This window comes from Euprymna scolopes, chromosome 1 (assembly GCF_053919585.1).
Source record: "Euprymna scolopes isolate OS-2025 chromosome 1, ASM5391958v1, whole genome shotgun sequence".
Lineage (NCBI taxonomy): Eukaryota > Metazoa > Mollusca > Cephalopoda > Sepiida > Sepiolidae > Euprymna > Euprymna scolopes.
Window position 1 is genome coordinate 130578533 of NC_136482.1, and position 26913 is coordinate 130605445.

At 31.8% G+C, this 26913-nt stretch overlaps 1 protein-coding gene across 1 annotated transcript in view; it reads left to right on the top strand.

Annotated features, from left to right (window-relative positions):
* Positions 1–223: 223 nt before the first annotated feature.
* LOC145268999 (putative RNA-binding protein 19) overlaps positions 224–26913 on the top strand; it is an 87401-nt gene continuing 60711 nt past the window's right edge. The window contains exons 1-5 of the mRNA XM_080124623.1: positions 224–375; positions 4004–4186; positions 9439–9567; positions 10436–10492; positions 19022–19226. Of these exons, the coding sequence (XP_079980749.1) occupies positions 340–375; positions 4004–4186; positions 9439–9567; positions 10436–10492; positions 19022–19226 (610 nt within the window). The 5' untranslated portion in view covers positions 224–339. The remainder of the gene's footprint in view (positions 376–4003; positions 4187–9438; positions 9568–10435; positions 10493–19021; positions 19227–26913) is intronic.

Sequence of the window (26913 nt, forward strand, 5' to 3'; positions counted from 1 at the left end):
ATTTTAATACTAATATAAATTGTTAAATAAACGGCATATTAAATAAAAATGAAAAATAAAAGAAAAAAATGAAAGGGAAAAGAAAAACTCTAGGTCAACGCTGGGTAATTACAACTAGCTTAGTATAAAAATTGTGAAATTATTAAAATTTTTCTTTAAATAAATAAATAAATAAATAAATAAATAGGACTATTCTTATTTATTTATTATCGTTTCGCTTTTCAGTTGTACGTTCCACATTTTTTACGATATCAAAATTTGATATTGTTACGTTTACTTCCGGTACACAAACCGGAAGTAGATGTTAAGAATTACAAAATTTAATAACACGTGTTCGCGATGTCGCGTTTAATTGTAAAAAATTTACCCCTTAAGGTAAACATTTCTTTTATTTTTTCACATTTTTAATTTATTGTTTTACTAAAATGTCAATATTAAATGGCCACAAAAGATTTTTATTTTAATCATATAAGTAGTCGGTAAACGAGATGGTTATTGTTTACGTTGCATGTGATCAGAATATTGTACCTATTTACTATGCCTCCCCACGGGACAGAGTTAGACACCAGGGTCGTTTTTTAACGTGGAGAAAAGGTACAAAAATAAAAATTGTCTCAGTCGTGAAGGATTTCTCCTCCACCGAAAGAGAACAAGAAATAGAAGTGCAGCATCTGAAGAACAGATGGTATTTATTTGCTCCCCCACCGAGCAAATTAGGCACAAGGCCGATTTTTAATGTGAGGAGTGAAGGGAGGGGGAAGGGAAAAAGGGGACCAGCTCCCGAGAGGTGGGAAATGGGAGCTGGTTAATGGTCAGGCATGTGGGGTTGCCCCCACATCTGGTCTTTGCTAGTCATAGCTAGTCATAGCTTGCAGTATCTGCCGGAACAGATACTACACTTTGATCTTGTCCCGAAGGCCAATAAAAATATATCGGAATATTGTAAATGATACATTCAACAGGTGTGTCAGAAAATTCCTACAAAAATTCTGATACTGCTTAGTAAAAAAATAAATGCGATTTTTGGAAAATAAATTAATGTTTGTTGAGTGGGTACTAAAAAGTTGTCAAAAAACAAATATATAACAAATAAATGTTATCAAAAGCAAGATAAGTTACTTTTCTCCATAACTGGATATGTTTTTAGTGTTTTTATTTAATGTAACATGTTTATTCAGCTCGAAAAACATACAGTGTTTACCGATATATTGGAAAATTTAAAATGGCGTCCGGACACGGTAAGTTTGGGAAAAGGAGTTATAAATAAAAAACTAGACAAAATACTGTTAGAAATTCACTTAATATATGTTACCGTAACATAAGTGGACATATATTCGGTGGGTTTTTAACAGTATTTGGCATATTTTTTTATTTTTAACTCCTTTTCCCAAACTTACCGTGTGAAAGAGAGAGTTGGGCGCCATTTCAAATTTTACAATATATCAGTAAACACTGTATGTTTTTCGAGCTGAATAAACATGTTACATTAAATAAAAACACTAAGAACATATCCAGTTTGCAGTTAGGTAGCAAAGTAACTCACCTTGCCTTTGATAACATTTATTTGTTATATATTTGTTTTTTGACAACTTTTTCGAATGTATGTGTACAGTAATACAAACCATTATTTTTAAATGAAATAACAGTTGGGAAATTTGCCAAAATATATCGCATTTCAGGTGCCTAAATTATTAGACTTAAAACTACAGAAAACCACTTTGGGTTTGTATTACAATCTACAGAGGTGCGAAAGAGTGTTAAAAAATGAAAAGATATAACAAATAAATATCATCAAAGACAAGATGTTATTACTTCTACCTATATGGTGTGGCGAATTTTCCTTGTGCTGGGCATGAAACAGGGAGAAAGTTGCAACAGGTTGCCCTGTTGCGATCTCTAAGGTATGGAAGCAGGAAGCACTAATGTGCATCCAACCTCTTCCACTGCCCGAATGCCAATGCCTAAAAAAAGCAGACACACCCCCTATGCCGCTTTAAATACGAAGTAGGGGGGGGCATAATGTGAAATTACGTTCACACGTGAATCACGAATGCCTAAGAATTAGAAGATGGCACAGCAGATGCCCAGAGAGGCAGATGCTTACATAATTTCTCACAATGGAAAAGATTTTAGTGGTTTTACTCACTTTAAAACGTTTAATCGGTTCGAAAATCATACAGTATTTATTTGTAAATGCGAACAAGAGAAATAGCGGGGAGCTGATTGTTAAATATGTGGAGTTTGGAAAAATGAGTTAAAACTAAAAAATTATACGAAATATTGTTAGAAACCCACTCAATATATGTCACGGTAACATATGACCCAAACAAGCAGCAAAATCCCACTCTTTCACTATAGAAGTGCCGAACAAAAATTTTTTTTTTTTAACGAAAATGATGCCCTATGTTTAAAACCCTTGCAAACAGTTAACATTTAAGAAAAAAAAAAAATCATAATCGAAAACGATCATGATACAGTAATTTCGAGGAAAAAAGGTGCTAATGGTGGCGAGCTCTTAGTTGAATATGTTAAGTTTGGGAAAATGAGTTCAAACTAAAAAATTATACAAAATCCTGTTAGAAACCCACCGAATATATGTCAGCCTATGTCACGTTAACATATATTGAGTGAGTTTCTAACAGTATTTTGTTTAATCTTTTAGTTTGAACTTATTTTCCCAAACTTAACGTATCAAACTAAGAGCTTGCTGCCATTTGTCTTTTTCAAATATATCGATAAACACTGAATGATTTTCAAACCGATTGCACGTTTTAAAGTGAGTAAAACCACTAAAAACTTTTCCAGGTAGGTAGAAGAGTAACTTATCTTGCCTTTGATAACATTTATTTGTTATATATTTGTTTTTTGACACCTTTTCCGAATCTATGTGTATAGTAAAACAAACCTATAATGTTATTATTTAGAAAGCCATTCTTAACATGAGGAAGAGAGGTTAACTATTCAGTACTTGTTTAGTCTAATCAAGACATTCAAAAATGAAAATATTAAAAAAATTATATTATACGTACTCATTATTGAATAAAGTTATCATACAAAAAATCGCTTAATTTGATCAAGTAGTTTTTTTTTTTTGTTTGTTTTTTTACAGAGTTAAATCAAACTTGATTGAGATCGATCATGTCGCTACCATCTTGTTTTTTTTTTTGCAGATGAGAAGCAGGGCACCAGTGGAGAAAACTCCAATCACCGCTTAACGTTTGTCAAAATTTGACGAGATTATTTTGAAGCTTGGGCAGAAAAAATACCTAGATAAATATTTTAGTTTTTTTTTTTTTCACTTATTTTAAGTTTCTTTGTCCTTTTTTAATCCCTTTTTCCTTTGTTATCACTTTTTCGTTTAAAGGCACCCCTTTCCTGGTTCGCACAATAAGCGAGATGGTCGTGACACGATCGATCTCATTAAAATTTGACTTCCTTCCGTAAAAAAAAAAGACTATTTGATCAAATTAAGTGATTTTTTTTGTATGAAAACTTTATTCCATAACGAGTACGTACAATATAATTTTTTTTACATTTTCATTTTTTCATGTCTTGATTAAACTGTACACGTACCAACTATTCTGTACTTTCATCTAACAATTTAATAAACACATAATGCTAATTTTGCTAATTGTTGGCTGCTGCAATTTCATTAGCTAAGTGTTTCACCACCTTTGAGTGGTTTATGTAGCCCACCTGAAATATGTTAATGATAACATGGTCGGTATTTTGTATAAGTACCAAATTTTGAATGTAAATAGGTCACAAATGTGTAATTAAAGCAAAAATAAATTTTTTGACTAATTTCTCAACTGTATTTTAAAAATAATTTTTGTTGCTAATAGTAATGGTTTCAATATCAAACAATTTTGTTTTATTAAATAAAAACTCATTGTCTTTTAAAAAATGTTCACTGACTTTATATACACAATTTAATTCTTCTTCCTCATGTTCCAAATATTTATAATGATATAATATATGTAATTTATATATATAATTTCAGATCACTGAAGAACGTCTTCGTCAAACTTTCAGTGTCAAGGGTCACATTACAGATTGCAGCTTGAAATATACCAAAGATGGTGTCTTCCGTAAGTTTGCATTCATTGGTTACCGGAATGAAGAAGATTGCACAGCAGCCATCAATTATTACAACAACACATTCATCAACACGTCAAAGATACAGGTATTTATTTAATGCGTCATAAAAAATGTTCTTGAATGAGGGAATGTTCTTGAATGATAATGTGATGAGCCAGGTTTAATAAGATTTCTGTGAGGAACTTTACATCAATCATCCTTCAAAATCTTCATTTACAAATTCTTTTCAAAATGTTTCTCCTGTTTACTTTGGATTTGAAATTAAAGATCTTGATTATCATAAAAAATATATATCTTTTAAATAAACCTTTTGTAAAGTATGGATCCTTAAGCTCTATATATAAAGTTATAAATGTGCATATTAGTGTATTTATTTGCTTCCCCATCAAAGCAAATTAGGCACAATGCTGTTTTTAATGTGGGTAAAAACCAGCTCCCCTAAAAGTAAGCAAAAAGGGGGCACTCTGGTTACCAAAAATATTAGTGTTGAGATGATTAATCAGAATTGGAAAAATCGGAACTTTTGTGGGTATCGGAATTGGAAAAATTTGTACCTATTTTCCAATGTCAAAAACAATTCTTTTCATTGTCTTTTTTATTTAGTTTTGTTTAAAGCAATATATTCCATTCCTGGTAGTAATGATAAAATATTAAATATTTATTAATTTTTAAACTGGCAGTAAAACTAATATCTATAGATCATCCCCCACAAATGTATTTTTACGTTTGAGAAAATATCTGCACATTTAATGTGTTTTTTTGACATTAATCGGGAATAAATAACAACTCTATTGTTAGGATATTTGGAGATTTATAAAGAATCGTGAATTTAGTACAGAATTGATAATTGTATTGGAATTGGGAAAAATATTAGAATTGTCCCATTACTTATATATATATATAGCAATTAAGCTACATAAAATTTTGTGTGTTTCAAGGACTCGCATGCTAATTCTGTGTAGCTTAATTGCCATATATACTTTTATAACTTACTATCTAGCTCCACTCACATATTAAGCACTGTTGAGTAAATACTGAAAATCAATACAAAAATTATATCGCCTCAAAATTTTATAAATTTTATATGAAGACATGAAATGATAAACTAATTAACAGATTATTATGAATTTTGGAATATATATTATTGACAACATCTCGTGCCAACAAAAAGTTTTTAAAATAAATTAGATACAAAAAATTTAACAGGAAAAAATTGCTCTACATGCTACATTAAGTAATACATTTTTAATAAAATTGATGCATGAGCATTAATTATCTATATATATAAAAGCGAAAATGTATGTTCGCTTTTTGTGTATGTCCAAGAAAGGCTTTATTCAGAGAAGCGGTCAGTCGGTTCACAACTTTTTATATCACATGTAAATCGTAATATCTCACAGTTAACAATGGAGCTCGCCTGTCTATTTAATTTGCTCGACTTCGGGAAGATAAATATTCAACAGTTTTCGCTCGCCGCATGTAGGTTAGGCCTTTTCCTATAATGTTTCCCCCTACCCCCAACGTCTTGGGGGAAAAAAAAAAAAAAAAAAGCATTCCCGCACTAAATGAAATGCTACCCCGCAGTCAAAAGTTGATCTCATTAAGTCATTAAAACGTGCACCTGCTAATTTAAGTAATTAAATAAATTCAAACGTGTTTCCGTTAGCATCTCGCGGTGGTGCAATGGTTAACGTCGCACATTTTTTTTTCACACTTTAATTTACAACTCTGCCTCAAGGGTTCGGGTTCGATCCTCATACTTACCTACCAAAACATTTTTTAAAAATTTTACCCCCCCCCTGGAGTTTCCACACACACCTCCAAACACCCGGGCAACGCCGGGTACCCCTCGCTAGTATATATATATATATATATATATATATATATATATATATATATACGAGCAAACAGTTAATAAAACATGTTAAAAAACACTTTGAAATGAGTTAAAAACATATTTAATCTGAAAAGGAAACACTAGATAAATGGATAGTTCTTAATCAGCGGAGTTTCAAAGAAATACTTTCCTTCTCATCAGAGGGTAGGAGTTAGCAAAATGCGGGATCGGGTTTTGCATGCAAAAGTATTTGATGAAACAACAAGTAAGTCAAAGATCTTACTTGAAAACAAAAAATGTGAAGCAGAGGGAATATGGTGAATAAAAAGGTGATTACACATGAATGGATAGTCTGGTGGAAGATAAATAATCCAGTGACGGTAAAATCCAAATATATAACTTCTACCGTGCTAGAAAACTACTAACACCCGAAAGTATCCTGTACCTCTATAAGGCCACCATTCGCCCATGTATGGAGTATTGCTGCCACATCTGGGCTGGTGCATCTGCTACTAGTCTCTCGCTCCTTGACAAGGTCCAAAAGAGAGTCGCAAACCTGATAGGCCCTGAACTGGCATCTAAGCTTCAGCCTCTGTCCCATCGATGAAATGTTGCATCCCTCTGCCTTTTTTACAAGTATTTTAGTGGTAAATGCTCTGACGAACTGCAATCACTTGTGCCCCCACGACGTGTGCACCCTCGACAAACCCGACAGGCTGCTAAATCCCACCCCCACACTGTAGAGATCCCTAGATGTAAAAGATCTTTTTACTCCAATAGTTTCTTCCCCAGAACCGCTAGACTCTGGAATTCCATTCCAGGTCCCTGCTTCCCCAACAGTACTGACGTGCAGAAGTTCAAGTGTAACGTGAACCGACACCTTGCTGCCCAAATCCCTACATAGTACCCCAGTAGTTGTTGCCCCTGATAGTAGCCCCCCTACACCAAAGTGGCAATTTGCCTTGTTTGGGGTGAAAATCTAATTAAAAAAAAAAAAAAAAAAAAAGAAAAGTTAATTGAATTTCCAATTGCACAAGTAAAATCCAAGGAAACCCCGTAATTGGAAGAGGATGGTCCATAATAATCCAAAGGCAAAAATCCATGGAAAAATTCACAAAAATGTGTACAAGGAAAAAAGGAAAAATTCCAATAAAATTAATAAAAGAAAAATAAGATATGCTTTTCATTCTACTGCCAAGATATAAATATAAATAAGAAAGATCAAGGAAGAAAAAGAGGAGGAAAAAAAATGTATATAAAATAGAGAAACAAATGTCAAAATGACCCAGACAGGAAATGTTAAAGGCGCGAAAAAAATATATAGGGCAAAATAATATAGGTCACCTGAAATGTACAGGTCATCACTTAAAAAAAAGGTCAGCAAGAGTTGTTAGAAGACACTAAATGGAAAATAAATAAATAAATAAATAGAAAATAAATAAATAAAAAATAAAATATAAAATACAAAGAATAAAAATTATTTAAGGGGAGAGGATGGCCGGTATCTGCAAATTCAGGAAAAAGCAAGAAAAAAAGTAAGTAAAAGCATATAGTAAAATATAAGTAAATATACATACAAGATATGAAAGTGTGGGTAGATTGATATATTAGATAGATAGGAAAGTTTAAAGAATAAAGCAGAAAATGCAGATAAAAAACCGGCCATGCAAAGAAGAGATAAAGAATTAAAATAAAGGATTATTAAATTATAAAGTATTTAGAAGTATGTAGAAAAACAATAAAGTTATATCTATATAAAAGGTAAAAGTAATAACAATGTAATTTCAAAATTGCCATAATTAAATTTGGACTTATGTTTACAGAAAGAGATCAGTTCATTTTTAGAATTTATATTGTTACTTTGAGGGGAAGTAATTATAGTTATAGCTTCGGTTGTTTCGTATCTTGTGGGGTAAAATAAAAAAAAAAATGTTTTGGTAGGTAAATATGAGGATCGAACCCGAACCCTAGAGGCAAAGTTGTAAATTAAAGTGTGAAAAAAAAATGTGCGACGTTAACCATTGCATTTCAAAGTGTTTTTTAACATGTTTTATTAACTGTTTGCTCGTATTATAAGCTCTATCTCCTATTTGGTTTTATCGAGCTTTTACATCTGGCTGAGATAACTTTATAAATATTAATTCTTTAATATTTATAATATACTTTAATTTTACCATCTTGGACCATTTTGGTAAATTTAATTGTAATTTTTATTTTATATATATATATATATATATATATATATATATATATATATATATATATATATATATATTTGTATATAATGAATGAATGACAAAAGTCTATATTCCAAATTTCATAATGTTGACCAAGTTATTCCTTTAATTCAGTTGACATTTACAATTCTTGACAGTATCTGTTTCAGATCCTGTCAACTGAATTAAAGAAATAACTTGTAAGATGGTCAACATCATGAAATTTGGAATATAGATTTTTGTCATTTATTCATTATATGCTCTGTAATTACATTGAGCTTCTTAAATAAGGATTGGTATATTTAAAAAGGAAATAAGTGAATAAAGAATATTTCCACAGAAATATATATATATATATATATATATAGTGAAATCCTAAACTATTAAACTTATTATGAATTATCAAATATGTATTCTAATTGAGTATTTCAGGCACATTATTATTTTTATTTTATTTTTTTGTAAACTTCACGATTTAGGAGGGTGACACTGAAACCGTACCATATCGCCCAAAGACAAGAAAGAGTAAAATTTAAAATTAATGCTAATTTTTTTATTCATACCTGTTGTAAAATAAATTGTTACTTTGAGACTTTAAAAATTAGTTTTTATGGTGGAAGGAGAAAAATTGCTATTTTATTTTTACTCGTTTAATTTTTTTACACAGGCTGGAATCTCTTCTCTCTAGCGACAAAAGTAAGTTATCACTTCTTGCATGTTTCTGGTCTCTTAAACTGTTTTTTTTTTTTATCTTTGATTTGAATAAATAATCGATTAATTGTAATTAATCGATTATTTATTCAAATCAAAAATGAAAAATATAAACTACAACAAAAATATTTTAAATTCCTATTTTAAAATAAACGAATATAGAAGCATTTAACATGTAAACACCATTGTAGCAGAGAAGAGATCTCCCTGCGAGAGTTAAGCTAATTTACTTATAAATCAACTCACACAAAGAGCAAAGAGCATAAAACCGGTTGACGTCTAAAAGGCAAACAACACATGCTATCTGAGTATCCACCGCAACGAATGGACCTTGTAAACCATTTTTGTCTCGCATTTTTTTTTAATTGTTAGCTTCTTTAAAATTCTTAGCAGATCCGCAACATTAATCAGGTGCCCTTTCAGTACCTAACTCCATGACTCCTCCACATCAAGATAGTTTGGGGTAGCAACCTTTGCATCCATAACTTTTCACAAATAAAATATGTGCATGCAAAATATTATTGAATGAGTAGGTATTTATGTATAATAAAATTTTTCTAATTTTCATTTGAGGTGAGCCGAGCTTTCGATTTTGGAGATGATAATAAACCGCGCTCATGGAGTAAATATTCCAAAGACAGTTCATCGTACCAACAAACTCAGTTATCAAAAGATGCGATGTTGCCCGGGCCTGAGGAAAAGGTAAGAATCATTTGTTCATACTCCTTGGTTTATTTATTTTATTTTTTTTTTTATTAATTGTGAACCTGTGGAAATTCTATGGTTGCTTTCCACATTTTATGTATAATTTGTAGCATTAATATTGAGAAAAGATTGTCTCTTCTGTGAAAATAGTTGTCATTATCAGCTAAATATTTGGTACTTATGTAGAATAGGGACTGCGTTATGTAAGCCAGTGAAATAGCAGCAGCCACTCATTGGCAAATGGTATCTTTTGTTCATTAAAATGTTAAGAACGTTTTTTTTTTCATTAAAATTATCCTACAATGATTGTTCTTGATCATTTTTTTTTCTTAATGTTTAACATTTTGCTAGCATTTTAAACATTGACCATTGTTTTCAGTGAAAAACAGTATTCATTCAGCACTTTCATTTACATAACCCGTCAGGAATATGTCAACAATTTTGCAGTCCCTATTATGCATAAGCACCAAATATTCTTTAAATAAATGAAAATGTCTCCTATTTATTTATTTAGAATTGTAACAATTAAAATCTTAAAAATGTAAATATTCTCTTCTCACCATAAAAATAACTCCTTGGTAAATATTTTTAAAAACAAATAAAACATTTTGTTTTATTTTATTTGTTGAAAAATTTAAATCTTCTTTTTACAGTAAAAATAATTTCCCATTATATATTTTTTTTAAATAAATAAAACTAACTTTAAAAAAATGTATTTCTTTCAAATTGTAACAATAAAATATGTTAAAATAAAAAGAATGCAAAGGGACAACATGATTTATGATGTTATATTCAATTTTGGAACAATTCATTTTAGAATGGATAAAGTCTAAATTTCATCGCTTCTCATTGATTTATTTTTCAGCAAAAGGAGAAAAAGAAAAAAGATAAAAGAGAAAAAATGAAGGCCATCATTGGAGACGTAAGTAATTTTAAATTACAATTATATTTGATTTATTTGTGTTTGCTTCTGACAGTTATTTTTTTCAAAATGAATATAAGTATGTCTACAGTATATATGAATCTGTTTAGTATTTTGTATTTGGTGAAGAGTGTGCAATTTCCACATGTTAAATAAAAATTTCTACCAGAACAGTAGCAGAAACTCGCCATGAAGCAAGCGGACAACAGAAGATATTGCGTTTTGAAAGAAACGGCTTTGTAAGTTTGCATATAATGATGTTTTTCAGCTGTTTTCACTTGTGAAGTAATCCAATTCAGCTTCCAGTTAATGTCAGTTACCAGGAAAAAACAGGCTGTTTCAGGATCTTCCTCTTCTTAGTTTATTTTCTCGTAGACTTGTATATAATCATGTTTTGTTTTTTTTCCGTGGGGTATTTCATTTTGTTCTCAAGATAATATTGGGTTGTCAGGAGAGAATATGCACCGTTTTGGGGCCTTAAACTTTACAGCTTCTTTGCATTACATATCGCTCCTCCTCCCCCTTACTGATGCGAGACCCGATTATCTAATAATTTAACATTTCCTGTCACAGACAATAACTTTGTGTGTGTCATTTAAATGTTCAATGGCTGCGTCTAACATATTCATTAAGTTAAGACACACTCATATCGAATAGGATAGAAAAAAGAAAGACAAATAAACAATAAATTTAAAATAAAAAATACATAAATAAAATCATTAAATAAATGAATAAATAAATTATTGTTTTATAGTGATTATTACTTTGCTTTTATTGTCTTTTGTATATTTTTTTCTTTACTACATTCTGTTGGTATGAAGAATAAATTAGGGAGTTTGGCAGAAGACTATCTTGAAGTCAAGTCCCTCTTCTATTGTTGATGTATATATTTGGTAAAACTATTAAATAAAGATATATTATTTATTATCTAAAAGAGGTTTAGGTTTATATGAGACAGAATAATGCGGAGATGTAACAGGCTCAAACTGAAGCAACTTAAGATATAATCGTAGGACAAGCTATGCAGTTTCACCTTTATTGATTCAATCGATCGATGCCTCCGTTCAGTCTCGAAAGACAAAGGATACCCTTGTAATTGTGAGGCAAGAGTTGCGCAACCCCTAACCCCACACCTCTCCTGAATTAACACTGTTTGGGTCCAGTGGCAAGGAGAAGACCAGGATAACTGGAAACAATGCTGAGATAAGCAGAGAGCACATACAGCACCTGGAAGTCCCAAATGGTCACCCATTTAGTACTGACCAGGCTCAACATTGCTTAACTTTAGTGATCCAGTGGGAACCGGTGTATCAACGTGATTCAATACCTGCATGGTATATATGTACATTTATACATATGCTAGCAGAGAGACCTGATGTTGTCCGGAATTGAATGAGGATCAACAAATTTTCTATCCTCCCATACTTTTATTGTCATCAAAATTGTAAGCAAATCCATTGGTCGCCTGCTCTAGTTGGAAACCCATCGCCGTGCACCAGGAGAAAGCTTCACATGCCTCCCCGCAGTGACTTAGTTCAGGAAGTCCACAATACATTGTAGTCTATATTGCACTGTACAGAATTTATTGTTGATTTTATGAAATTATCTGTAAATAATGGCTTCACTTAAATTTTAACATGCAAAAGTCAAGTATCATGGTTCAGTTGTGATCTAAACAGAAACATTAATTTTGAACGCGCTCCTGTCTTATCAAAGAACCAATTGTTGATATCATTAAATTATTTTTACATAATCATTTGAATTAAAGTTAAATGTAAAATTTATTGTTTTTGTTATTTGGAAAATCTAAGTTTTTGATAATGAAAAGAAAAAAAATGATGTATATAGTAAGGGTTGCAGAGTCGGATGGTAAAAGTCCGACTCCGATTCCTAGAATTACTAGGATGCCGACTCCGACTCCTTTAATATCTTCAACTCCGACTCCCGACTCCTTGACCCTATGTGAAAATCTATTTTGCAGATCCATATACCAGCCTCCCACATCTATTCAGCATTTTATAATTACTTTTCATGTATATCATTTTTTATGTTTAACATTCACTTGCATGATAAATATACTCACACATAAACTCAACCAGCTTTATAGAATAAGTTTAGATAACAAAGGGATAAAAAGTTTACAATTAAATTTTATCATGCAATCAGTTCAAAATAGAATACAATATTTAGGGATAGGGAAACTTCTTTAGGCCATGGCATTTCGAAGCCAAACGCTTCTCATCAGAAGAGGGGGATAAAGACATTATACAGAGAATAATATTTTAAAAGATAATATTGCCTTTATGGAATGAGGATCAAAGGTAAAACAGGAAAAAGCCATAAGGGCTATAGTAGCATGGATCGCTTATTATTGAAATAGCATATACATATACATATATATATATGCACACATACATATACATATACATATATACATATATATATATATATATACACATATACACACATACATATATATACACATACACATATATATACATATATATATATAAAATACACAATGGTATTATTTATGCTCATGGTCATTTACCAGCCTATCAGCATATTCAAATCTGTCATAGCAGAGTTGCACTTCAAGCTATATATTTTCTTTTTCCTTTGTACCCTCTCCTCTCCCGAAAAACTCATCTGTTATTGCATTTGTCCATTCTCATAAATCTTCTATCACAATATTAGGAAAAAAAAAAAAAAAATCAATCTATAAAAATGTCTTATTTGTAAACATAAAAAATAGGCTTTATTTATTATTATAGAATTGAAAGTTGAAAATAAGAATTTAATAATTTACTCTTAAAAACAAGATGGCTTCAGTAAGCTTCTCTTTCATTGCAGCCCTTTGGTCTGTCCTGATTAGCCTTAGCGCTGAAAACAAATGTTCAACACTCACTTGTGTTGGAGGAAGTGCTGCTGCCAACATTGCAGATTCTTTCACTATCGCAGGGTACTGCTTTATAGCTTCATGAACATTTAACTTAGACTTTCTATCTAGTTGTTTTACTTGCTGTAATGCAGCATGAAAGTCTAGCTTGAAACTTGCTAAGGCTTTATTCACTGAAGATAGCGTTTTAGCTATTTCCTGTAGCTTACGCCGCTTTGAGCTTGCTTTATGATCTTCTTGATCCAAAAGCTTTTCAAAATCTTCTTCATCGCAGGTTCCCTCTGAGTCTGTGGTTGAAATAGTGTCTGGATCTTCAGTAGATGCCTTTGAATTTAAGCCTGAAATCCTCACAACAAGATCACAAAGAGCCGATTTCGCTTTATCTTTCTGAGTCAGATAACAACACTCTATTCATTGGGTCTACATATACTCCAGGATTTTCACTACATTAAAAACTGACCTTTGCCATCGTAGGAAATTTTTTTTTTTTTACAGGTGGAAAACTTTCTGTTGTTAATGTTTACTAAAAAATAAACGCAATAAACTTTGCTGTAGTGTTAACATATGCTGCATTTTAAAAAAAGGTGGTTCACGCTGACAATTAAATGGAATAATAAACATTGAAAAAATTAATAAAAATAAGTAAAATTATGAATGTTGGCTTTGAGTGGGGGGGGGGGGGCAAGTAAGTAAGAACAACAATCATTTGTTAAAGTGTAGAATAATTAACAGTCGAAAATTGTAAACAATAACAAAAATCAACAAATACCTGATACCAAATGCAGTAAAATTCAAGTATCTTTTATACGTGCTGAAACTGTGTTTAATTTTTTTTTATTTCATTTCTTTTAGTTGTCTTTACAACAAGATTGCTTGTCGTTTAACCATTGGGGACTTCATTCTTGAAAAATTGTATTAAAAAAATCTATGATTATCACTAACTTTACATTTGGGAGTGCAACTTGAACTTAGTGTTAGTGGTAGAATAAGTCATTTGTTTACAACCTTTGAGAAATTAATCCCGTTAAGCGATTGTTTTGGCATGTTAAAAGTATACAGGTTGGTAGATAATTAAGTGTTTGGTACGAGTTTTTTATTTATTTTTTTTTTTTTGCTGTTATTTTTGCTTTTTGCAATTTTCAACTGTTAACTTTTTTAACCAAGTGAATAAATACCTCTAAATTAAAGGGGATGCTTGGATCGTATTTTAAACTACAGAGGCTGAACGCCCCCCCCCCCCCATGTACTTGGAAAAAGCGATTTTATAAGAGTTTTAAGAATGGTTAGGTGAAAAATATGGTGAAAAATAAAACAAATAGTCAATAAATTATTGTTACCAAAGGCAATAAATGCTAATTTTCTACCTACATGAATTAGTTTATGTTTTAAAGTGTTTTCAAGCGCTTTTCTTTATTTTGTCATTTAAAATTGTGGGTGTGTGGATGCCAAATATCTCCAGATTTTCTAGAAAAAACCCACTAGCCACTAGATCAAAATTTTCCTTGCTAGATTGCAAACGAAATTTCCAGATCTAGCAGAAAACCGCTAAATTGGCACCTGTTTCATAATATCCCTTTCACCTAGGTTCGAATCACTACTTGAGTGTATGGCTATCTACCTTACTTTAATTTGCAAGTTATATAGAACATAAAACAAGTACTAATTATCTTATATATGTTTATGCCATCATTATGCTATTACTCTAGCTAGAGTAGTATTTTTCCTAACCTTTTTACCTTATCTTTGGGACCTATTTTATGGAGACAAATTTTAGCTAGGATCTATTTGGCTTTGATATTTGCCATTGTGAGATGCAAAGGGCCAAAATACCAAAGTCCGTCTATTCTATGAAAAGATGTATCTGCTGGCAGTCATACCTTGTCTAATTTTACAGGCTGACATTGTACGATAATACCTTTATCTTAGCAGTATCATAAATTCTTTCACAATTTAAAGTTATTTCCTCAAATATTGACAATATTAAAGGGAAAAATATATTATGTGGTCACTTTTTTCTGGTAATTTGCAACTCTCCACCCTAGCCCTGTTACTATTCCAACATCGACCTACCCTAACCAGTCTATCACTATTTGTTTTTACCAAAGTCACATTACACAATTTACAAGATTTGGCCAAGACATTTTTTTACTATTATGGTTATGGGTGAATGCATAAATATCTGATTCACTTAGGTCTAATTTGCAATTGTTTTTGTAACATAATGAGTTTTTAATTAGATTAAAATGCTTCGTAAATTTCTTTACTCTGATTCCTATTTTTCATTGGTTCACTTGTAGGTCTATTATATTCATTAGTAACCCCTGTTTTCAATTTCGTTATTTCAAACCACTAAATTTGATAAATGTATGATTTTCATATTCTGAAGTAGCTTTATCATAATCTAGCATATTTCTATTAACGAAAAATGTGATAAACTACCGAAAATGAAGGAAAAGAAAAATCACTGGGATACACTGTTTCAGCGATAATCAGCTATTTTTGTTTAGATTAGTTAATCATATACAATGTTGTCACATGGTGGCAGCACAAATTGATTTATGCCCATTTTTTTTTTTGATAAGATTGTAATTCCGGATTGATCCTGAACTAATCAAATTGCGAAATTCCATTCAGGAACTGGATAACTTTCGGATTACAATCTGATTGTTATCCACAGTGATCTCACTCAAAGACAGAATTTTTATTGATCATATGTGACGTCACAACCAAAGTGAAAAAAGCTGTCCAGACAAGATTTGCAGTGATCCGATAAACCAAAATATCTTGATGAAGTAGAAGCATTGCAGGACAGTACAAAATATTATATATCTAAAAAAATAAGAACAAGACATTACAAAAACTGCTAAATTGTGCAACTGGTAAAACCAAACAGGAAAACCATTTAAAAAAAATTTTTTTTTTGGACTTAAAGAGTCGGAGTCGGATAAAAAAATTCCGACTCCGACTCCTAGTACTTTTAGAAATCCAACTCCAGCTGAAACCTCCGACTCCGCAACCCTGGTATATAGAAGAGACTTAGAAGACTATCACAATGTGAGGAATGGAATGTAGTTGTTGGAAGAAAGACGAAAACAAGCGACAATTTGTAAATCAATATGTGTGTGTGCATATATATATTTATTCAATTGTGTTATGTATTGATATGGCTTACTTGAAAAGATCTACTGTGTGTGACAATGTTCCATGATATATTTTGGGGAAGCCTCTTTGTCAAATAGTGGATGTTACAGATCTATTCAAAGCATGCTAGATGAAAGAAGAAATAAAAAAAAAAAATGGCTGTGTGGTATACTGCAGCAAACATGGAGGCAGGGGGTATGTGTAGCATGTTTTGAGTAATTAACATTATTGTTATTATTGTTAGATTTTTTTTTGTTTTATAGTTTTATTTTATAATTTGTTTTTTACATAATTTTTTATTTTATAATTTGTTTTTTACATAATTTTTTATTTTATTTTATTCCTTTTTTTTCTTTTTAATTTATTGGTTCAATGGTTTAGTTTACTTCAGTGAAACAACTTGGTCTATGTAGGTCAAGCGAGTCACTCGCTTGAATGGGTTAAGGAGGCAGAGAGAGGAGGAGGGAGAGAAGGGTATAGGGTGGCTCTTGGCCAACTGTTGGAGTTTGGGTCTGAATGCAGTAAAATTTGTTTTTAAATAAATTATTTGAAAAAGAATAACCAAGGAGACATAAAATCTGTTTGAAATTGTTCTGTCCTAGAATTAATTGTACTTGTCCCGGGACAGTCTAGTTATTATTTATAACTCAGTCTCTTAAACAACTAAATTGTTCCTCCCTTTAGTATAGAAAACAAAACCATTTTCTGTTGGTAAATGATTTACAGGTATCTTTTTATTTACTGTAACTTGAAAAATTATATAAATTTTTGTTTTAGTATTGTTTTTTCTTTTCTAATAATTTAGATAATGATAACTAATCATCACTCAAAAGAATGAACAGCTTCCTTACAAAGAAAACTCCTAAATAAAATTAAAAAACAAAACTGAAGAGGAAAAACACTACATTGAATTATGCTAAGATTGCAATAAGGAGTTTGTCAATTTAGTTTACTGTTGAAGTTCCTCTTCTTAAAACACTGGTTAAAATGATAGATTTCGTCAAAGATTTCATGAAGAATCAAATTTAAATTTTCATTCTTTTTTTTAAATTTCTTTAATTCCTTATTTTGGCATTTTTTCTTTGGGAAAGAGAGGTACCCCCAACAGTAAGAAACAATGAAAATAATTGACGTAACCATTTGGGAATAGCTAGTACTGTGTGTGGGAGGATGAAGACATCTCCTGGCAAAGAAAGACTGCAAAAGCTAACGTCTTCTTCTCCCCTGACAAGAATATACATGTTTTCCTAGAAACTTCCTTTTTTGAGGGAAGCTAGCTAAATCTGGCTTGAGTAAATGCCATACAAGTATAAATAAGTGAAATAATTACCATATTTGAAAGAACTAAAAGGTAATACAAATTTGTGTGGTTAATCTAAATGAAAAGTGAAAAAAAATGGTGCATTGAGTAAAAAAAGTTTAGTGTGTGATGAAGGAAAAAGAAATGAATAGACATTAAGGAGAGAAGAAGACAGGCACAAAAAAAAAGAAGGGAAAGCAAATGCAACAAATAAATAAACCTAATCTACAACTATAAGGTGAAGGAAGGCAAAAACTAGTGAAGGGTTAGGGTTAGAAGACTAGAATGGTTGAAAGAGTAAGATGTACTGCAACAACCATCTAAGTGACCACTGAAAGAAAGTTGTAGCAAACCTACCTAGTCTTAAATTGTATGGAAATACAAACATATTTTTTTGTGTTACAAGATGATGTAGTCAAAGGAAGACACAAGGGGCTAGGCAAGTGAATTTGGTTTTAAACAAGCAATTAAATAACTAAAATAGCACATACCAAAGTTAGGAAAGTGGAGAGAATAGACGGACATCATTTAGTAGTTGGGCATAAAAATGGTTGAAAAACCAACTAAGAAGACCCAAGTCTCATAGCTATCGCATTGTTGAGAAATGGATAAAGGTATTGCTGGACTAAAAATGCCAGAAAGGAAAACTCAAAGTAGCATTATGAAGCTTTAATAAACAAAGAAGAAATGGGATGGAAAAATTAAAGAACAGAAGGAAATCAAAATAATGTTGCAGTGAGACAAGAAGTAAATATAAACAAGGGAAACAGTGAAGAGTGAATTTGTCCCTGATAACGAAGAGTACTTGTTACAAAACATGACAGTTGGCCACTCCTGGTGTAGAATTATCTTTAAATGTTTATTGTCGAAGGAATTTATTGAAAAGAAAATTTTTATCTGCTGTAAAAACCTTTTTTCTATTTAGCCAAACTAAACCTAACTGGGCAGCCTCAAACATAATTGAGTGCTCATAGTCTTTGGATGACTAATATTGTCTACATTCACCAATACTACATAAAAGGTGTTGTTTCAGTGTTTTCTTTCTCCTAGATTAGTTGACCTAACAATGCTTGAGAGTCTTGTCTACTGAACTAGTTTGAATACGATAAAACATTAAAATTTTCCGCATATGTTTATTCAAGATTTATTATGTTTTTTTTTTTTTTTTTTTTTTGTTTTTTTTGAACAGCTATCAGAGGATCCAGGATTCTTAGAATTTCTTGAAGCACAGAAAATCTCAGGATCTGGTAACAAACAAGTCTGGAGTAATGATGCCATTGAGGAGCTGAAGAAAACTTATAATTCCCAATCAAATAAGTCCAAGAATTCAGATGTTGTCTTTGATGATTCTGGTAATGATTCTGCTGATGAAGACTATCAAGACATAAAAACTGGTTTGTTGAGTCTTCCATTTTTTTTATTTATTGCTATTATAATTTTGTTTGCTTTTTTTCATTCTTCAAATTAAGTCATCTATTTTCAGTTTATTATGTCAGTTCATTACCTGTTTCATATGTTAACGTGTGTTGGATTTTTCAGTTTTCATATTTAGTGCTACCAGATCAGACTGTCTGAAGATACTGGCTGCTTGATCTAAACTCATTCAGATTGGCACTTATGGTGGCAATTAAAAATAACGAAAATACAGAAAAGTTTGTATGATGTATGTATTCGTTAAAGAATGAAGATGTCATATTCCAAAAATTATGTAAATCGATCAAGTAGTTTTTTAAAACTAAAAAAACAAAAACAAATTTACAATTTTTAGTATTTTACTACTAAACTGTATTGAATATAAGACTGATTTTTGATCTTGACACTTCTATTTAAGATGTCTCGTCCTTATTTATTATATTGGATTTCATCATGCCCACTGAAACCACTATGACTCACTTAGTTGTAAAATTTGATTTTTTTTTGAATAAATAAAATTACTTGTTCTAATTACGTAATTTTTGGAATATGACGTCTTTGTTCTATAACGAGTATAAATATCAATTTTTATAGGCTGGATGTCCTTCTGTTTTCATTTCAAATCCAAAACAGTTTATATATTGCATTCTTTTCCACAATCATTCTGATGGATTTACACCTCCATTGAGGGAGCAATACATTGTCTATTATGAAAATCAGCAATTTATCCCTGATCATCCTCGCAGGAAGCTTCCAACATTCAAACTGCATGGCATGAAATATATTTTTCAGAAGTACAGGTGTTATATATTCGTTATCATCGAGGTTATCCTTGAGGGGTACCAAATTGAGCTTTCGTTACATTTGAATGTGTTATATAGAGTTCTTCATTTAGGGACACTTTTTACGTTTGGGTGTATACACTATATAACATCAAAGATTCCGTGTGATTGTCTCTAATATAAATGGTTGTGTGTTTGATTATCATAAAGGGAATCGTGTGTGTGACATGTAATTTCTGAACCTACCTCTGCTTCTTCAAAACGAACAATCTGGAAATTTCTCATCCTGGAGGGAGACTTGATACCTGTTTGACGAAGATTTATCACTCCAAAACGATGAAATGGTTTTATAGTTTTTTATTTCACTTTCCCCAGAGGTTCTGCAGAAGTGGAAGTGAAATCGCTTGTGTGGGCTCTTCTTCACACACGTCAGCGTTAGTCTCCCCCCTCCCCAGTTAAGAGGGGGAGACCACGGAAAAACGTCCGTCTTCTTCAAAGCTCAAATCAAATCTCACAGATCTAGCCAACCACGTCACACATACGTAATTTGATCAGCTGACCTTTGGTTCTGGTAAACGTGTCTACCTCCACGTTTACTCACCTCTCTCTCTCTCTCTCTCTGTAACACAGGGTGAGTCACAAGAAATGGATGTATATTCAAATGTTTGAAAACACAGATGGAGCCACTGCTCATACAGCGATAGCGTCCATGACTGCTGTTCGAGCTGCATTCCCTAACCAAATCATTTCATGCTCTGGAGATCTCCAGTGAACTCCGCACTCATCCGATCTTTCCACGTGCGATTTTCATCTAAGGGGATTTTTTAAATCACGCGTCTATGCTGGGAAACCTTACACACTTAGAGAATTGAAGACTGCAATATGTGAAAATATCCAAAAAATAGGTTAAAAAACTTTAGTTAAAATGGAGGCTAACTTTAGAAACTGGCTTCAAATTTGTGCTTGTGAAAATAGCCATCATCTGTCAGACGTAATTTTTCGCTTCTAAATATTCCATCATGGCATAGTTTAGTAAAGGTTTTGATGTACATTATAAAATTTTTCTTGAAATATTCACAGTTTTGTTTTCCTTAAAAAACATTCGTTTCCCGTGACTCACCCTGTATAAGAAATATCCAGTGTTTTCTAGAATTGAATGAAGAACCTTACGTCTTTTTGTATCCATTCCATTACATTACCATTTCTGAGTTTTTGAGATGAAGACCCATAGTGTAATTCAGTTGTAAAGTTACTCTTTTGGAGGTTGAAGGTTCAGTCCTTGGTATGGGTGACATTCAAAATACAATTGTGAATTACTTAGGACTTCTACCCAGTCATGGTTGACGGAATGAGAGTATGCTACTTCTATGGATTAAATAAAGAGTTCCATTTCAAATTCCATACAGATTCCTGAGTTCAACAGAAAGATTCCTGATTTCCACAAAGATATGCCCAAAGAAGGTCAGACATTACATTGACTGAGATGTGAAAATAACACTCAAGATGAGAACAGTAGTTTGAATTCAATTTTTGGTTTGGGACGGAAGGATCTACTTATCATTGATAGGATGATAAGGGCCATAAATGCTTGATATCAATTGAAATAAACTTTGATGAATATTTAGTCTTTGTGGCAATCAATGAGTATCTCTGTACACTCTTACTCCAAGCCCTGAACTCCTTGTTAACATTTTTTTAAATTTTAATAATTTTTAATTTATAAATAATGTAAATGTATTTTTATTTTTTATTGATGTTAATTGTAAATGCAGACCTCACGATAATGCGTCACTTTGATCAAAATGAAACATACTTATCCAAGTACCTTGGGTAAAGTAGTTTCAGAATATGTATGTTTATGGAGTGTATCTCTAAAAGCCTATTTGTGAACAATCAGTTATACAATGTTATATATAAATACCAGAAGGGTTAACTGAGGAAATTATCTTGTATATAAAAGTATATTAAAAAAGAAATTTCACATTTCTCATCCATTATATCATTCTCATGTCTTTTCTCTCCATGCAATGCACAAGTGTTGAGGATATGTTTTGTATGTAGAGAAATTATGTGTAATGTGAATCTATAAAACAAGCTTAGATCTGGTGACCTCAGAGGAAGATTAAATCTGGAAAATATTGAGTGATATATACAGACTTCATTAGTTTGGTTATATTGAAAAAATAACTGGCTTAGTAGATGTAAAAGTTGAGTTAGTAAGGTCAGTTGGCAGAGGAATGCCAAGAAAAATACGAGAACAAGTGATATAGATAAATTTAATATAAAAAGAATAAAGGTCCGACCAGAGATAGGGTAGTTTTGAAGTCAATTTCTAAAAGCCATCCAACACATGCCAGCATGTAAAAAAAAAAATATGATTATGATGATACCCATAACACATCATACAACTATGGTTTACGGTTGGCAGTTGAAACCTAAATTGTTACTCAATTACAATTATTAAGATCATCATTATTAACACATGATTTGTTGATAACCAATAATTAATTAATCAAAAGTTTATCCTTGGACCTTTATTATTCCTAATATTCATGAATACCTCCTTGATGAAATTGTCTCTGAGATGAGTTACCACGCTCTATAACAGGCACGAAGGGAAAACAAATGAACACATCTATTACATAAATCACACCTGTCTGTTTAAATTTATATATGTTTGCATATTTGCCTAAAACTTTCGACAGAGGCGACAGATTTTCATGAGATCAGTATCGTTTTGAAACACGATCCTTCAGACGACAAATATCGAAAAATTGACCAAAAAACATTAATTCCTTCATCCTCAACTGGGCACTTTTCTACAGGGGGTCGGTTTTTTTGCCACTATTTCGAAAGTTCTCTTTTCGATTGACTGGCAATAGATGCAACAACAAAGACATCACTTTTTTTTCACATTCTTTTCCTCCTTCACGGTACGGGTTTGAGCCTTCCTGCGAACTACCACTTTTTTTTTTTTTTTTTGCTCAACACACACCTCCAAATATCCAGGCAAGTATCTAAGGAACCACTAGAGAAAACCTCCAATCTGTAGTGGAATGGGGACAAAAATGGATGGCCATATTCAATGCTGCCAAAACTAAGCTTGTTTCCTTTAATAATTACAAGAAACCTTCTCGGCCACCAATAGCTATGGCTAATAATAAATTACCTGAAATACTTTGTTCAAACTCCTCGGCTTAATGTTCACAAGGAACATTAGTTGGAACAGATACATCGAGGGCATTGCCAAGGCTGCTGCGAAGAAGGTAGGCTCTCTCTACTGTGTTAGAAACTTACTTATGCCTGAGAGTATCCTGTACCTCTACAAGGCAACTATTCAACGATGTATGGAGTATTGTTGTCACATTTGGGTTGGTGCACCTGCTATTAAGTCTCTCCTGAACAGGAGGCCCTGTCGGTGGGGCATTAGAATACGCCGATTGCCCCCCTGCAGAGGGTAAAAGTCCCTCAATGGGGGTCCTGGATATGACCTTAAACTATATCCAGTGGTGAGGCCCCAGCTTGTGGGCTTTGGGGAGTGTGGAGCCACCCTTTAATTACGATTGCTCCCAGGTCCACTCTGACCCGGAGTGGTAGTACCTGTTAGGGTCCCAACTATCGGTTAAATAGAAACCGACGTGAAAACAACAAATATATTCTATTAAAAAAATTTTTTCTTCAAAATCTTTGGATTCGGCATTAAATAACTCGAAAAGGGTTGATATGCCGTAAAACAAAAACAACCAACCAATCCTGGATAGGATTCAAAAGAAAGTTGCTAACCTAATTGTAGCTTAGCTTCAACCTCTGTCCCATCGATGAAATATTGCATCCCTCTGCCTGATTTACAAGTATTTTAATGGTAGATGCTCCGGCAAGCTACAAGCCCTTGTACCCCTCAACATAAATACCCCCAATAAATCCGACAAGCAGCAAAATTCCACCTCTACACAGTAGAGATCCCCAGATGCCAGAATGCCTTCTACTCTAATAGGTTATTCCCCAGAATTGCCAGACTTTGGAATTCACTTCTGGGTTCCTGTTTCCCAGACTGTACTGACATGCAGAAATTCAAGTGTAATGTGACTAGACATCTTGCTACTAAACTCTCTAAATAGTTTCCCTGCAATTATGTCCCAGATAGTAACCCCCATACATCGAAGTGGCACTATGTCTTGATTGGGATGAAATTGCAGTAAAAAAAAAAAAAAAAGGGTGTACAATCTTACTACTTATCACTATAGCTCAGTATCTATTAATATATATTAGTTATGAAACCATTTCAATATTTTTCCCTGATTGCTAATTCTTTTCTCTATTCCCAATCCAAATACAATTATTGATTTCAATTCTAAAATCACTTAAAAATAGAATTTAATTTTTATTTTTTGTGGGGTGGGGTGGTGGTGGGTGGGAGGAGAATCCTAATCTACTTTGAAATGTAGATATAATTTCATTTTTAATTTGATAAACTTAATGTTTTCCCTTTATCAACGTTTTAATAGACTAATTGTGAGATTTTCATATATGTTTTTTTACTTTGGCCAGCATAACATACACAATAGAAAATTCAGTTTTAGACAAAAATAAATAAGTGAAGTAAAAGAATCGTTTTTAGAATAAAAAATTAAGCTAAAATTTTTCTGATTCTGATTAATCATCCCAACACAAATATATATATGTGACCGTGTTTGTCTGTGTGAGGAACTGTCTCTACCAAACTATTCTGTCAATTTTTAGTCTACATATTGAAACTTGATATATAGGGGATTTGGACCTGTGGAACAAATTCGATTTGGTTTTTAGCTGGTAAAAATAGTTGCTTACGAGTCAAAATCAAAGGAAATGGAACTTGGCAGATATAAGTCAAACGTCTTGTACAGATGCGTAAATATGCATTTATATGTTAAGGCTGATTACTTTAGCGTTGTGAAAGAGAGGAAAATTTATTTTTTAATACCCTTTCTTTTTTTTGAATTTCCAATGACTTTTTCGTTTCTGAAATGGAACAGTGTCATACATTTCATTACATCAAAAACATATTTTCAGATACTGGTGTTTCATTTTCTTAATTTCATTCATCCAGAGGAAGTCTTGAAATAAAGACAAAACGTTGATGAACACATAATTTGGTTTATTCCTTTTTTTATTTCTCTATTTCGTTGGAATACTATTTCCATTATTCTCATCATATATATATATATATATATATAAAAAATAACAAAAACGAAAATAACCTCTCTCTCTCTCTCTCTCTCTCTCTCTATATATATATATATATATATATATATATATATATATATATATATATATATATATATATATATATATATATAGATGTTATTTTTGTTTTTGCGATATGATTTGAATGAATTCAATTATTTACGAAAGTGCATTTTTGCCTAAATACGAATTGGGAATAATTTTCCCTTTAACCAACTTGGTACCCTCACATATTGTTTTTTTTTATAATTATCCACTGACACGTGTTTCATCATCGCAGAGTGACTGAATCTAATGAGATTCGAAATCGGGAAATATATATTTCTTTTTTTAATTTTTGAAATCACTATTATATTTGGTGCAATATAATAATCAATAGAGAATTGATTCTATAATAATAAATATGAAATCTGCATAAATTAAAATATATTTAAGCGTATTTTACAGCCGGGCAATGCTGGGTGGCCTGCGAGTATATATCTCTACTCTATTATATAAAACAAACTTTGTATGTCTGTGTTCGTTTCTATGAACTTGAAAACAGCTGGGTCAATTTTTATGAAATTTCACATGAAGGTACTTTATATACCTGGCAGTGTTCGTAGATAGGTTTTATGTCAGAATGTCTTCAATAAATATTAATAATCAATAATTGAAATAATCCAATGAAAGAAGGAACAGGATTTTGACCAAAGTTAACATCTTACACAAACTAACATCACAAGTGCATTTGAGAAGTTTTATTACCACACAAACTGAAAGGCCCAACATATAAAATCAACAGTAGGTTCTTTTATATGACAGGGATGCATTTGAAATGACTGTTTCTGTTTAAAACAGAATTGCACCATGATACTTGACTTTTTCATTTTAAACTTAAATTCAAGCCATTATCTCTGCGCAACCAGTAATGCCTGGCATATAAAATCAACAGCAGGTTCTTTGATATGATGAGCGCGTTTGAAATGAATGTTTCTGTTTAGAGCACAATTGAAGCATGATATTTGATTTTGAATTTTAAACTTTAATGCAAGCCATTATATATACATTTTTTTTTTATAAAATCAACAGTAGGTTTTCTACAGTGCAATGTAGACTACAAAATATTGTGTATTATTAGTCAGTAAGAGAGGCATGTAAAGCTTCCTCTAGGTGCATCACGATGGGATTCAAATTAGAGCATCAATTGATTTGATTGAAAAATGGACTATTTAATCGATTTCAATGACAATAACAATATGGGAGTGAAACATTCGTTGATCATCATTCAATTCTGGGCAACGTTGGGTCACCCTACTAGTAGTAAAAAATAATTATATATATATATATATATATATATAAAAAATCAAGAAATAAAAATTTAGTTTAGAAGCCAAAACCTCCTGTAAGCTTAAAGCGAATATAAATATTAATATTTATATAATAATCCCAACAAAATAAAGAAGCTGAATATAACAAAAATAGGAAATGGAACTTGTTGTAAAAGAGGACAATTATTTCTTTTTGAGTATCCTGTCGAACAATAAATTATTGTAAATTATAATTTGCAGTCTTTAATTCTTTAATTGTTAGGCTAAGTGACTGACTTGCATTTCAACTTAAAAGTGCTCAACAGTAAGAACCAGGTTCTTAAAGAGGCTGACATAATTATTGCTATAATAAT